The sequence below is a fragment of the Acanthochromis polyacanthus genome, chromosome 11 (assembly GCF_021347895.1).
Source record: "Acanthochromis polyacanthus isolate Apoly-LR-REF ecotype Palm Island chromosome 11, KAUST_Apoly_ChrSc, whole genome shotgun sequence".
In the NCBI taxonomy this organism is placed as follows: domain Eukaryota; kingdom Metazoa; phylum Chordata; class Actinopteri; family Pomacentridae; genus Acanthochromis; species Acanthochromis polyacanthus.
Window position 1 is genome coordinate 5,757,279 of NC_067123.1, and position 14,888 is coordinate 5,772,166.

The 14,888-nt window shown below is 36.4% G+C and overlaps 1 protein-coding gene across 1 annotated transcript in view; it reads left to right on the top strand.

Moving 5' to 3' along the window:
* The window catches only part of nfatc1 (nuclear factor of activated T cells 1), an 83,508-nt gene that overhangs the window by 41,762 nt on the left and 26,858 nt on the right, over nt 1–14,888 (top strand). The window contains exon 7 of the mRNA XM_051955514.1: nt 7,665–7,720. Coding sequence (XP_051811474.1) covers nt 7,665–7,720 — 56 coding nt within the window. The remainder of the gene's footprint in view (nt 1–7,664; nt 7,721–14,888) is intronic.

Genomic DNA, 14,888 nt, shown 5'->3' on the forward strand with positions numbered 1-14,888 from the left:
TGCGGTTATCAATTATCCAGCACGCTCCTTTCAAACAAAAGGCATCCCACGCCTTTTTCTGAGAAGTTTTCCTGGACGGGAGCAGGAAACAAATTGCTCAATTTAATTTTTCTATCTCCGAAACGACGTGAGCGCTGATGTGAGTGAGTCAGAGGGGAGAGCAGACGCAGGAGATCTGGAAAACATGTTTACCTCCTGTGGGCCGACTCGGAGGCTTCCCTCCTGCACAGGTTTCCAGACGCTTCGAGTCAGAGCTGCAGGTTTAATTGAAATTCTTGGTGCACGGTGCATGATGTTCTGTGCAGCTGAGAAGAGGCTCAGCTGCCTTCGGTGCCAGTTTCATGACAGAAAAACAACATCCAGTGAACGTATCGACGTCCTTCCAGCTGAGGATCCTATACAACTTCCTGCTTATACAACCTCTTGTTTACACAGAGGTTTCCTTGCCCCATTTTTTTTTTGCAGATCTTATTCATAATCCCACACTCTGATTTGTGGGTTTGTTTCCCAGATGTCTGCACCTTGCATGTGCAACAGATTGTTCTGATTTAACCTTTGGTTTTTTTAATCAGTTATTTTTCAGAGTTTAGGCTGAAAAACCTCTGACAAAGCAACCGTTTGCATCAATCTTTTTGAGTTATGATGACTTCTAATGAAATTATTTTCAACCAACAAACTATATTAAGTTACGACAATTAGATTTTCTTCCAGAATTTAAAGGTATTTCTAATTAAATTTCTAAAAAGGTCGCAGCATGTTACCACAAGAAAAGCACTCAGAGAGCAGAGTACTCCACCAAGGCTACTCAGTCGTATCATTTCTGACGGATGAAATCTTTAAAAAAAAAATGTGGCAGAAATCACAGCAACATAGAATGTGGCCATTTAATACAGATGTACAAACAAAATGATCTTGCGCTGAGCTCAGGCATGTGTTATACATGTGTTTGTTCTGTACGGATACTGAATCATGTGACCAAAATATGTAGCGTGGCGGGAAATGATGGGACTGAGAAACACCCCCACAGTTTAATCAGTTGTTCCTTGTATCTTTTCCCATGGATAAGTCCTGATAAGTCCGCAGCAGTGGATTTGTAGTAGGATCACAATCATGTGATCGTCAGCAGGCTGCTGATGTAGTGTTCACTTGTTGTCATGGTTACAGTGACACCGTGCAGCTATCTGACAATGATACAGAAATCTTTAGCACATCCATGGATCCAGATTATCACTGATAAAATCTAATCACTTGGTTCGTGTGTCATTTCTGACCTTCTCTGAAAATTTCATCCAAATCCGTTAGTCTGTGTTTGAGTGATGTTGCAGACAAACCGACAGACAAATCAACGCTGATCGTCACTTAACTCCACTGAAGCTCCGCCTCCTTTGTGGAATAAGGAATAAGAAAAGGAGGAGACTTGAAATCCTGAGCTCGAAGTGAAGAAAAACTAAGCAATCAAGCCAATTTCATTAAGTTCCCTCAATCCAAATGTAGTTTGAAATTAACCATGTAGAAATTTGAGTTTAAATTACACAAAATATTAAGTTGATGCAACATTATCATGTCAATCCAACGTCAACGTGTTGCTCACAACTTAGGTAGTTTATCTAATTTACCTTGTAACCATGCATTAAAAGGGATGTGAATAGAACCTTTAAATTATTAGTTTTTAGAGTGCAGTTACAGGTTCTTTTTCATCCTGTAACCCTCTGTGCATCTCTTAAGCAGTGCTGCTTGAACTCCAAGCAGTTTCTGGGTGTTTTTCTGTGCTCCTGTGTCATTGTAACTCAATGTTGGCTGTTTTTATCACTGCAACGTACACTCCTGTACCTCTGTAGAAACAGAACAACCATAACTAGAAGCAGAGAGGACTCAGTAATGTCTCCTGTGCAGAATAATGAAGTTATAATGCCATAAAAATGTAAAAACACAGCCTACAGTTCAACCGAGAAGTCACTGAATTTTTTCAGTTGCACAGAGGGAGCACGAAAGTTTTAGTTTTTTTACCAAATCTGGTCAAAACTGTTTATTCAGGGCAGATTTTTATGTTGAATAAGCTTGAATTTTGTTATTAGATTTGATTAAAGTTACCAAGGTAATCACACATCACACAAGGTTGCGTCAGCGACCATCAGAAAGTTAAAAAGCAGATCATTCTGCACCTTATTATAGATTCTGGCTATGATAAATGGTCTCATTTTAACAATTTTTGTATTTAAAAAAGCAGCTTTTCAAGCAACTGGTTTCAGAGGGTTAAATAAGTCAAACAGTGCTTCGTATTGCAGCAGAGATATTTGAAACAGTTTTGATGAAACAGTTGATGAAACAGGTTTCATCAACCTGATGAAACCTGTTGATGTGTCTGCAGGGTTTATTGGTCGTAGAGTTTTGTTTCTTTATGCTCTTGTCTAAATTGCAGCTCATTAGAAGTCAATTTCGCCTGCTCTCATTTACTCATCATACTCGTAATCACCGCTAAATAGCTGTAATAGCTGTAAAAACCAACTCAGACGTGGCACCTCATTTATCAGGAATAATATCCTGTGGCTGAGTTAGCGTGAACACCACATGGACACAAAACGCTGTGAGCTATGAGGTTCGGTTCCTGGCCAGCTGGACATTTACTCACCCCCCTAATTCTATCAAAAATAAGGAAAAAAGTCAAAAAATATTCCTAAAAAATATTATTAACTTGTGTGATTATACACCTTGACTGTGCAGGATTGTAAAATCAGCAGGAGTAAGCTGGATTTTAAAAGCAGAAATCACAAAAACGATCCACTACATACCTGATAAGTAAAAGCAGCAATGGTGCCACTTTTTATTCCTGTTTATACTTTTTGCTTTTTCTACAACTGTCTTTCTTTTGTTGCTTTGTGCAGCAGCGCAAGAACTGAACACGTGGCTACACATTGCATGCCGTTTTTGTGCTATCTGCTCACTAACACGAGTTAGTTAGCAGCTAGCACGTTAGCTCGAGCTAATGTGCAGAGTGCAAACAGTCAGTGGTGACAACTTTTCCTGAAAAGTGGTGCTTACAAGTGGATTCAAATTCAAAACAAAACTGAAAATGTACAGACTTAGTCAGTGTATTAGCGAATTGTTATCAAGTGAGAGTAGAAAATAAAAGCAGGAAAAGACAAAAATTACATAATGGTCCATGAGAATGTGAAAAAAATGCAAAATAAATGCAAAATAAGTCATTCTAATCTATTGCAAGCAGTAGTGCATGTTTTTAGTGGTAATAATATTACGTTACTGCTCTGAAATCTGACAAATAAGAAAAAGTGAAGGAAAAACGTCAGCTAAGATTTCATTTTTACTTTTTGCTTGCTAGCTGAAGCTAGTTAGCAGATAGCATGTTAGCTCGAGCTAATGTGCATAGTGGAAGCAATTTTTCCTGAAAAATAGTGTTTATGAATGGATTCAAATTTATTAAAAAGAAATAAAATGTGCAGATTTTGTCATTTTAATATCAAATTGTTAACAAGGAGAAAAGAAAAAATTATATAATGGTACTTGAAAGACATGGAAAAAATGCAAATTTTTTGCGCAATAAGTAATTTTAATCCATTGCAAGCAGCAGTGCATGTTTTCAGTGATGATAATAAGAAATATTACAGCTTTAAAATCTGACAAATTAAAAAAGTGAAGGAAAAACAACATCAGCTAAGGTTTCTGGATGTTTTGTAACGCCGCCTCCTCCTTCAACATGAGAGAAAATCCAGAGTTCATGAGTCAAGTAAAACCAATCATGACTCACTCTGAGCATAAAGTTTAAATATCAGTATGTGAGAACGCCGTTAACTTTTCCAGCTTTTTGGCCTCAGACTGCAGTCGGGGAATGAACTGGTTTCTTTCAGCCGAAGCCACTGAGGAGACGTTCAGGTCCAGCTGAGCCACATGTTCCGTCCACGGCTCAGGCCTGAGTGGACGACGTGTTTCCTCGGTGTTTACGTTGCAGAAAACGGTTTTTAATCCTGCGAATAAAACTTTGTTCTCATTAGTCAGCTAACAAGCTGTTTTCAGAGCATTTTTTAAAAGAGTTGTGCTTTTAAAAATGCGACAGGAGCAAAATACACCTGCTTTAATGCAACCTGAATGCAGTGATTTATCTGACTGACTGAAACAAATAATTTTTTTCCTACAGAAAAATGTAATTTTTTTAACTCTTAATTTTTTCTTAACAATTTGCTGTTATTTTACATATGTCCATTTTGTTAAATTACTCATTTGAACTAATAAAACCCCTGAGAAAAAGTATTAATTTATATGTTAACTGCAAACAAAAAAGTAAATGTTGTCTAAATTGAAAATCTATTTTTGAAAAAAATATTAAAACTATGAATTTTTTTATTTTATTGAAATCAGAAAAAAATCTAATTCATAAACAGATATTTGTGGTTATGTAAAAGAAAACTGGTGTATATTAAAGATCAAAAATGGTATACATATTTTTTAACTTGTTTCATTAAATTACAGATCGTATGTATTGATTAAAAGTTATTGTTATTAGAAATAAAAAGTATTAAATAACTCACTAAATATCGGGTTGAGATTGGATTGAAATTTACATGTTGACCGTGATTTTCTTTAAAAACTATAAATAATTTTGTTTTGTTTTACAATACTTTAGTATTTTATAGTATTTTTATTCCCAATTTTCCAAAATTCCAGATATCATTATTATTACAAATCTGTATTTTTACAGATATTTTTTTACAATTAATTATAATAAGAATAATAAGTTAAAATTTAATTTAAAAAAATATTTTTAAAAACTAAGAAAAAATAGACCAAAACTGTAAATAATGTTCTCATCAAAAAAATTTTTTTTTTTTAATTCTTTATTCTTTTAAAGCATGTAGCCATCAAATTGCACAGTTTTATTGTAATAAAATCTGCAAAAATATTGTCATTTTACAGATATTTTATAGACATTTTATAGAGATGTCTCAGCCATTATTTCAAGAAAAAAAGGTATGTTAAGGACTGAAAATTACTAAATGATTTCTAAATTGTTATTGTCGAGATTTTTTCTGTTTGATATTAATCACTTGTTTTATTGATTGCTGTTGGGATGTAAAGAGACTTTTTAACATGTATCACAACAAATTCACCTTGAATCCATCACGTTCTCTCCACTCTAACTGATCAGGCTTTTTAAATTGGTAAAAATCTCTCCTGAAAATGGAAAATTTGACTCTAATTACAGTTAAGCCTGAAATTATTCACACTCAGGCCAAACGTTGATTTGTAGTGAATCTGTATTAGAAAATAGACCCCTTCTGGCTAAAACTGACATATAGAAAGCAGTTTCTGCACAAAGCAATGTCCAAAATGATTCATAGCTTTTCTCAGTGAATCTTTATTTCCACCACATCAATCAAACAGCTCTTCTAATCGCTAAGCAGCTTCATTTCTGAGTCCATCTCCAGGTCTCAGAGGTTGGACGGCCTCCGAGTCACTTTCCACAGATTAAAACTAGATTAAAAAAACATTACAAATCAAAATCTGGCTTGTGTAAGAATCATTCTGGGCTTAATTGTAAGTCTAAGTTCAACAATGTAATTTACTTCAGGTGCTGCTGGAAAAGTGACAGAATCCAGTTCAATCCAAGTTTTTATTTTCACGAAACATTTGAGATCCTTTTGATTATTCGCTTGGAGACGAGTCTTCAGAACTGACGGCTCAGATGTCAGGTTATCGTTTATCTCAGGGCTTTTCCTTTGCTTTTCTTTAAAGGTAGATGCTGTTCTGTCTTAAGTTAATACTTACAGTGATTTTACTAGATATGATCTCTAATTTAAACAGAGTTTTAAAAGGCGCAAATTATTTCTGTCTGCATGTATAATAAAACTTTTTAAAAATTATTTCATTCTGATATTATCTGTAGTCTAAACAGGTAAAATCTATTATCAGTGAAACAGAAAAAAATCACAAGTTATTTCTTATTTTTTAAACTCATAATATACGAATAAATATGAATACTTTTCTGATTTTATTCTGATAAGATATTATCTGTAATTTAATATATCTATGTACAAAGTGTCTGCAAAGGCACAAAATATTTAGGTATCTGGAAGTGAACAATATAGTATTTTACTGTATGATCAAAACGGCAAAAGTCAGACAAAACAAAGTAAATAAACAACAAAACAAGACAAAATGTTACAAAAACGAGACACAAAGCGACGAAAAAAGGACAAACGAGACAGAAAAAGGCACAAAACAACAAAAACAACAAATGAAACAAAACACAAAATGACAAAAATAAGACAAAACACAAGATAAACAACAAAATAGACAAAAAAACAAAACAAAATCACAAAACAAGGCACAAAATGACAACAATGAGACATAAAATAACAAAAATGAGACAAATGACATGAAACAAAAGAAAAAAGAGACAAAAAAGTTAAGCAAAAAAGTTACTAAGTCACAAAAAAATGGACAAATGACAAAAACGAGACAAAAGATTACATAAATGACACAAACGATACAGAAAAAGGCACAAAACAACAAAAATGAGATAAAACACAATGAATAGTGAACCACAAAATGACAAAATGAGACAGAAAAACAACAAAAACAAGATAAACTATTATAAAAGTGAGACACAAAATGACAAAAGAACAATGAGAAATCTATTATTTTACTTTAAGAACAAAACAACTTGTCATGCTCTAGAAATTACTTTAAATTTAGAGTTTTACAAAGTTACAGTTTGCAGTTAATGTCTTTTCTGTAACTTTCCCACTTTACAAAGTCGTCCTGTGGGCCGGTTTGGACCCTCTGGAGGACTCCTTATGGCCCACGGGTCGCATGTTTGACATCTTCTGCTTCATGCCATCTTCTGCTCACTTCAAACGCTCCACTTATCAAACTGCAGCCCGTTGAGCGACGCTGCACAGACCTCAGTTCAGCTTCTTCAAGTAAACGTGGCCACAGCTGACCTTTTTATTGTTTTTTTCCTTTTAAAGCTGCAGCTGTACGTAAAGCCGTTCTCACAGCACTTCAATGTCTTTTTAGGACCTCGTTAATGAGTCAGGGGGCTGAAGATATAGCGCTGGTTTCCCTCCGTGCCTAGTAAATTGGTTAAAAAATACAGTTTTGCTCGCACCTCATTGGGCAGAGTGTCAAGTTCAAACTCTCTTCTTCGGCTTCCAGTGTTTCCAGCGGCTCATATGATGCTGCCTTTTTACTGTCTGATGGGAAAACCTCTATTGTGGCGGCTGAGAGGAGAGGAAAAAACACATTAACCAGAAAAAGAAGCAGAAAAATACCAATAGCATTTAACATTCATTATACGGAGAGATTCCTGTGAGAACATGAGGAATCTGTCAGTTTCCAGTAATAACGAGCCAACCAGCTGCTGGGATTCCTCTCAAGGTTTTTCAAGATGTCGCTCATCTCTTTGGTATGACTCGAGTTTTCTTTTTTCTTTTTTTGCAGGATTGCATCAGACTTTTTTGTCTTTCTGTCTCAGGTTTGTTAGACTGAGGATATGAGCTCAGACGGCATGACGTTCGCGATACCTTCGACTCCCTCCGGCTGTTTTATACATCACTGATGTAACAGCTAATAATAACAACTGCATTTCTTCATTCATCAAGTCGGTGGATTGTTTTCTGATCTGACATTTGTCTGTTTTTTCTTTTCAGATGGTCACCACCTCTGGGAGACCGAGGCCAAGATTGAGAGAGACGCCTCAAAGCCTGTAAGTGACAAACCACTGTCAAATCTCGGGGTTCAGCTTGCAGCGTTCACCATGACAAAGACTTTTGTGGTGCTTAATGACCTCCAACTGGGTCCTATTGCCAGGCAGGGAGCATTGTGGTGGTTTATCGAGTAATGGGCACCATGACAGAGACTTCTGTGGTGATTAATGACCTCCAACCAGAACTCGTGTTTAAGACAAACTGGTTTAGACAGTGTAAAAATAGGACTACAGCATATGTAACAGAGCAACTTTTTCAGGCCAAATAATGCATCTGTTGATGCACACAAAGTTAGTCTGACTGTTTTGTTAGCTTTTCATGTCCAGGTGCAGAAGTCAGGTCAAGTGGCAACCTCCAGAACTGAGAAAAGAGGCGAGACAAAAGTGCCAAGATTAATTTTGGCATTGTATTAATCATTTAAGTCATTGTTCAAGCTGGAATATTAGACATTTTCTGAATCCAGTTGTTTAAACATGTGGATTTTAGACATGTTATGGGATTTTGACATTTAAAGAGCATCTCGTTGGATTCTGGGATGTTTTGTTGCACCACATTAGTTAACAACCAACAAAAAGACACACAAAATAGTCAAAATGATTTTACTGTGATAGCTGTTTTATTGCTAAGCTATTCTGGCACTTTTGCTTTGGCTTGTTTGAAGAACCTGCAGTTCCTCAAATGTCCACTTGAGACTTCTGAAAAAGTGAATCAGTCTCCATAGACTCCAAAGTTAAAATGTCCAATTTTACAGCAGAAATAAACACATTTACAGCCTGATACAAAACAGTTCTAGTCTCTTTAGCTAATTTCCCGTGTTAATGACGACTGATCGAGGGTGAACTTTTACATAACTCAACTATTAAAATTGTATTAAGCTTAAAGTTTTCCATAATTAAAGCCACTTTGAATCACAGGTCAGTGTTATCATAGAACAGAGAGGTTTGCTTGATTCACCTCAGCTCCACTCTTTGCTTTTTAGATTAATGTTGACAAGACTCCATAAAGGGAGAGCTCCTGGCCAAGAAATAGTCCAGCACATAAACTTTAGAGGTCCTGCTTGGAGGATTTTCTTGCTTTTAGACAGAGCCAGGCTGCTGTTTATGCCTTTCTCTACTCTTTATGTTACTTTTCAGTCGGGTTATGGCCTCGTTCTGTCCAACAATGTCAGAAATCAAATGTGTTTGGAGTGTGAAACATTAAAAAAGGAAACTTTTGCAAGTCAAATAAAGCAAGTGTAGCAAATCCAAGGTATTATAAAAGTAATAGAAATTTGCAGGAATGTGCAAATATTTCACCCGAGAATGGGCAAAATTAGACAGTACATGGCGTAAACAACTTGAAAGGTGTGAGAAGATAATGATTTTTAAAAATCTTTGCACTGATGCATAGTGTTCATTCTGCAGCCGAGGTCATTTTTAGTTATGGATTATAGTGTATTTAGTTGCACAGGATAATCTAAACAAAACTGTGACGACTGGCACACTGGTAAAACTTTACTGGGCTGACAAAAGGCGACGTTTAAACTCTGACAGATCTTCATAACAACTAAAAAAGCAACCATTAGAGGGTGTAAACATGGTCTAATATTATAATATTAAGATTAAAGTTATCAATTGCTGTGTACCAGATTGAAACAAAGACATAAAAGGTTAATGCTAGAGCTGTTAGCAATAGTATAATTCATATGAACATTGAACAACAAAGCCCGAAAGTGACACAATTATCATATCTGTTCTCATTTGATGTTTAAAGAAGCTGCTCTCAAGTATTTAACTAAACTCAGACCCAAAGGGTGTCATCTTCGCATTTAAAAAACAAACATCTAAATCAAGTGAGCTGAGAGTGAAAAAAGCTCCACTTTTTATAGAGATGTCCCAGATCATTTATTGTTTACCCAACCGCAAGTCCCAACCTGATAGCGTTTTCAAGATAATTCACATTTCGAGTCCATTAAAAGTTTTAAAATGATGAAAAAAAAATGTATTTCTGCATTCAAGCTGTTCTTAAATGTTACATAGGTGAACCTTGTTATAAAACTCTGGTAGGACGCTGATTCATTTCATGTTGGCAAGCAATGAGCACCATGACAAAGACTTCAGTAACCGTTAATGACCTCCACCCAGAGCGAATGGGTTTGAGAAAAGCTGGTAATATTTTATGTCCACGAGGGCGTTTTTAGATGTAAGGAATTGCGCTTCCCAACATTTGATGCTTGGCGATTGTACAATTATCCACTGTCACAACAGAGGAGCAGGAATCCATGACATCCTCCACACTGGATACAGATGTACTCAAGAAAAATATACAGAAAAAGTTGTGATTGTGTGGATTTTCTTGGCTCACAGCAGGAGAACAGCAGTATTTTGTTGGAAGCAGTTCACGTTGTCAAGCAGAGAGCATTGTGGGGCTTTAGCTAGCAAGGGGCACCATGACAAAGACTTCTGTGAAGGTTAATGACTTCCAACCAGAGCTGATTTGTTTGAGACAACCTGGGATACTGATTAGACAATACTACTATATCTTAGTGAGATATGTAACATGTCTAAATCATATATCTGTAGACAAAAACATTGACTAATCTATACTTCTGCCAATTACTGATTAAAAAATTATTCAAAATTAGCGTCCCAAGCATCCGGCCACAAACTGTCTTCTTCTTTGATGACACCTGTAGAACAGTGGATCTAAACAAAAGATCAAACTTAGCTCATTCCTTGACCGTGATTTGGACATCTTTACGCTTGTGTTATAATTATTTATTAAATTTTTAAATATTCTGAAGTAAAAGTTCTACATCAGATGGGAAGCTTGAGATTTGAACTGTATATTTGCATGATGGACATGAAGTAAGTAGGCTGTGAATTTAGCTTTGGACACCGATGATAAAACAGAAGACACAGAGTTGTAACTGTTGATTTTGTCGGGGAAGCAGCAGTATTTTGTTAGAAACCGTTCATGTTGTGAAGCAGACAGCATTGTGGGGGTTTAGCTAGCAAGGGGCACCATGACAAAGACTTCTGTGATGGTTAATGACCTTTGACTAGAACCTTTGATGTGTTTGAGACAATCAAGAATACTTGGCCAATGTTTATATCTCTTGGTAGGATATGTGATGTTTCTGAATCATAATATGGATTGACCATAAAAGAATAATTCAGTACAGGGACAGTGTAGGGTTTCTGTTATTGACCACTAATTCATAATGCTGCTATTTATGTATTTATTAAAATTAGCATCATAAGTGTCTAGCTACAAGCTGTACCTGTACAACAGTAGACGTAAGATTAGTATCTGTACTAATCTAAGCTTGTCTAGACAAAAGGCTAATCATTTTTAAAGTCTTTGATCAGTATTAAGACATCTGTACCTATTTATTTTATAGAATCTCAACTATAAATGTGCAGTACATTTGTCTAATCTTTTTTTCTCTAAAGTAAAACTTTTACATTTTGGGAGATACCATTATTAGGTGGACTGCATCATGGATATGAAGCAAGTAGGCTGTTACCTTAGCTTGAAACCCCGTTGTACACAAGTAAAACAGACGACACGAGTTGTGACTGGATTTTATCGGCTCAGCGGGGAAGCAGGAGGATTTATTTTGAAATGTGTAGAAAAGGTGTTCAAAAGTTCAGCCTCGGAGCTGTGGGAGTTTGAACTGGGCAGAATGTCCCGTCTTGTTCTGCAACAGCTGAGAGTCGTAGCCTGGAGATAGCCGAGGGATTAGAGGATGTCTATATGCGAAGCTCTGCACCTGCTCCCAGTGTTTCCCACACAAAACACTCTCTTTCTAAAACACACATTCATGCAGTGGCTGCTGGGACACATCTGTCTGCTGGAACAAAGAACCTCCTTCCTCGGTCCAACAATAAAACACCGTCGGCTGGATTGGTCCCATTTTAAACACTGAAGCTGCCCCGGCCAAATGGGCGATAGCTCACCTGCACACTCTGATTTCCCCCCCAAAAGAGCAGATTGTTGAGGCAAGGGACGATTAAGTTTTTGTAATTATTTACAATTAGACACAAATCACTGACAGTCTGAAAATGCTCCTCTGTGCCTAATTTGTCACATTTTTTGTCCACGTACGAGAGAAATCTGTCAGGGATTTTTATTATTTTTCAGCCCTGTTTCCCAAAAATCACATCTCTGTACAACTGAAGTGTATTCTCAGTTAAGTTTGAATGAAAATGAGTTGAACGCTTCATGATGTGTCCCAAATACACCTCCCATTAGGACGGTAAATCGTTTCAGCAGCGACATGCAGTCAGACAACTAAATTTTTGCTGCATCTTACAAAAAGAAAACTGGAACAGTTCTCTTTTTCCAGAACTAATCTACAAGATAAGTCTGTTTATTGGATCTTTAAGTTTTTTCTAACTTCATTTTTTTTAAACATGGAGTTGGTTGACATCCAGGCTGTACATGTGCACAGCAAAATGAGCAAGAAAGTTCTGTTTTTGCTCATTTTGAACCATTGAAAAGGTGGAATTAGTTGGAAAAACATCAGTTGTATGAAGTTATTTCAGCTACAGAAAGGATGATGTTGACCAAAAACATGTCGTCTGTAAGCAGAGTTTTGCATTTGCTGCTACCAAATGAAACTATTAGCCTGTTAGACTAATTTAAATTATTTAAATCTCACTAATTATTAGTGCAGACAAATCTGAATGCCATCCAAAGCAAAAACTGCTTTGTCTTTACCAGAGTTACACCCAATTAGAGGGTTCCTAATGTTTCTGCTTTCTATCTTCTTAAAATATGTATATTTTTGCTGATGCATTCTTCTACAAAATCAGCTCAGTTCACCTGCTATAAAAAAAGGTTCAGAGATTTTCCAAAAATGTTGAAAATGTGGACACCAGAAGCTTCACTGTGAAAATATATATTTTTTCTACATTTTCAAACTTTAGAACGAGTCGATTTTGACCCGCAGGACGACACCAGGGTTAAAGTGGAAACTAGTTTTATCCTTCAAGTAGAAAATGTTTCCGTCAAAAACACAATTATATGCCGTTCAAAAACACAACTGAGATGCAGCTGTGCTCAGTCGATGGTGGGTTTGTAAGTCTTTATTATGCAACACGTGTCCACATTAAACCTACAAACCTGGTAAACGTTTTCTTCTGCATGTTTAAACTCAGCCCAGTAAATGTGACACATTGGGCAGCAGTGAAATGCAGCGAATATTCCTGTCCAGCCTGTTAGATTTTAGCGCCGCGTTGAAACATTTCCAGGGTTTTTATCAGCTAATTGTGAGTAGAAAAGCCTCATCTGGCTCCACTCGGCTTTACGACTGCAGTGATTTAATGGATATGCGTCAGCTCTCACCTGTACCGTCAAGGCTGGACGCCTCCAGTTTGGCAGACGGATGACTTCCTCTCACTACCGAGCTGCACTCTGTAATCACACACATGTTCAGAAACACACACCTGGAGCCGACGTGTCCACGAGCTGAACCCAGAATGTGGTCGCTGCTGGCCTTCGCTCTCAGCAGGTCGCTCTGCTGGGGAAATAAACCATCCCAGCTCCATTTATTCGTGTCAGCCGAGCTATTCGTTGTGCAAACAGCCCAGCTTCCCTGTAACCTCACTTCAGGGTCTCTCTGTGGCTCCTTCGTTTGGGATAACAACCAGATTTTCAGATTTTTATCTCTGTAGGCTGCAAGTTTTATGGAAAGTAAAATCTGGATCTCAGTGACCCACTGAGGAGACAGAAACTCTGCTAAACGGATTCAGGAGTCCTTCCCAACAGATAGCCAGCTGAGGGGAAAACAACAAAAATACATCATGTTTCTGCACCTTAAACCTCTGAAATTACTGTCGATTTAATGGTTGCAAACATAAGTCTGCACTCCCTGAGGCTTATGTAATTACATATGTAAAGAGGAGGAGACGGCACTTGTAGATAGTACTACAAGTTTTCTGAAATGTTCTGTTTGAATGTGCAGCTGAGATATTATCTTGGTAAATGTGCATTAATTTGCATGAATGTCAAAGAAAAATTTGCACCAAAAATGTGAAATTTTTTTTCCATGAGTCTCAAAGACAACATCATGGAAGCAAAAATGCAAAACGGACCAGAAAGGCGAAGAAACTCTCTCATTCTATTAAAAATCAATCAGTCCTCCCTCTAGACGTCCTCAGAATAGATTATTTTTAACAAAAATTTGCAATAACTTTAGTACATTTAATGATGACATGCAAAGTTTTCCCTTCAGACTATGAATATTTTCATAGTTACAGACCCTTGAAGTACATAGAAGTTGGTCGAAATGTCATAGTTTTTTTTTAAAAATTGCATTACTTTTTCAAGCATTTTTGAGCTTCATAACTTGTGTTAAAATATCCCTATATCAGAAAATATTTTTGCTACAGAAGGAATCCTCTGTAGGAGCTGATTCTCGTATCTTCTGTGCGTAAAATGCTCCTTTCATTGTCTATAACTGTTCTGGCCAACCACCTACCACACATGCTGATGTGAACTGTCAAAGTTTACCCAGAATGCACCATCTAAAAAGACAAGAAGTTCTCTAATGTGACTAAAAATTTGTCCAAAATGACCCAAAACCTGTCCGAACTGAATCAGGTTTTATCCAAAGTAACCGCAAATTTGTCCCCAATTACTCAAAATGTGTCTGACATGACAAAAACTTCTCTAAAGTGACTCCAAATTTGTCCAAAATCATTAAATTCTTGTCCAAAATGACAAAAAAAAATCTAAAAAAAAGACTGAAAATTTGTCCAAAATTACTAAAAATGTCTCCAAAATGAAGAAAAAGTTTCTAAAATGACTCAAGTCTTCAAGAAAATATACATATTGGAAAAAATATTTTAAGTTTTCCCTCAACTAAATTTGTCCAAAATCACCCAATTCTTCTCAAAAAAAGACACAAACTTCTCTCAAGTGACTCAAACATTGTCCAAAAGGACTCAAAACCAGAACAAAAAATAATCATAACTAGATGTTGATCCTGGTATCTTCTGTTTTAAAATGATCCTTTCATTGTCTGTAATAGTTCTGACCAACAGCCTACCGACATGCTGATATGAGCCTTAAAGTTTACCCAGAATGCACTTTTTTTAAAACATTTTTTCTCTGGTGAATTATCAGAAAACAGAAACACATCCAGGATACTGATGCTTAATACCGCATTTACTCTTTAGA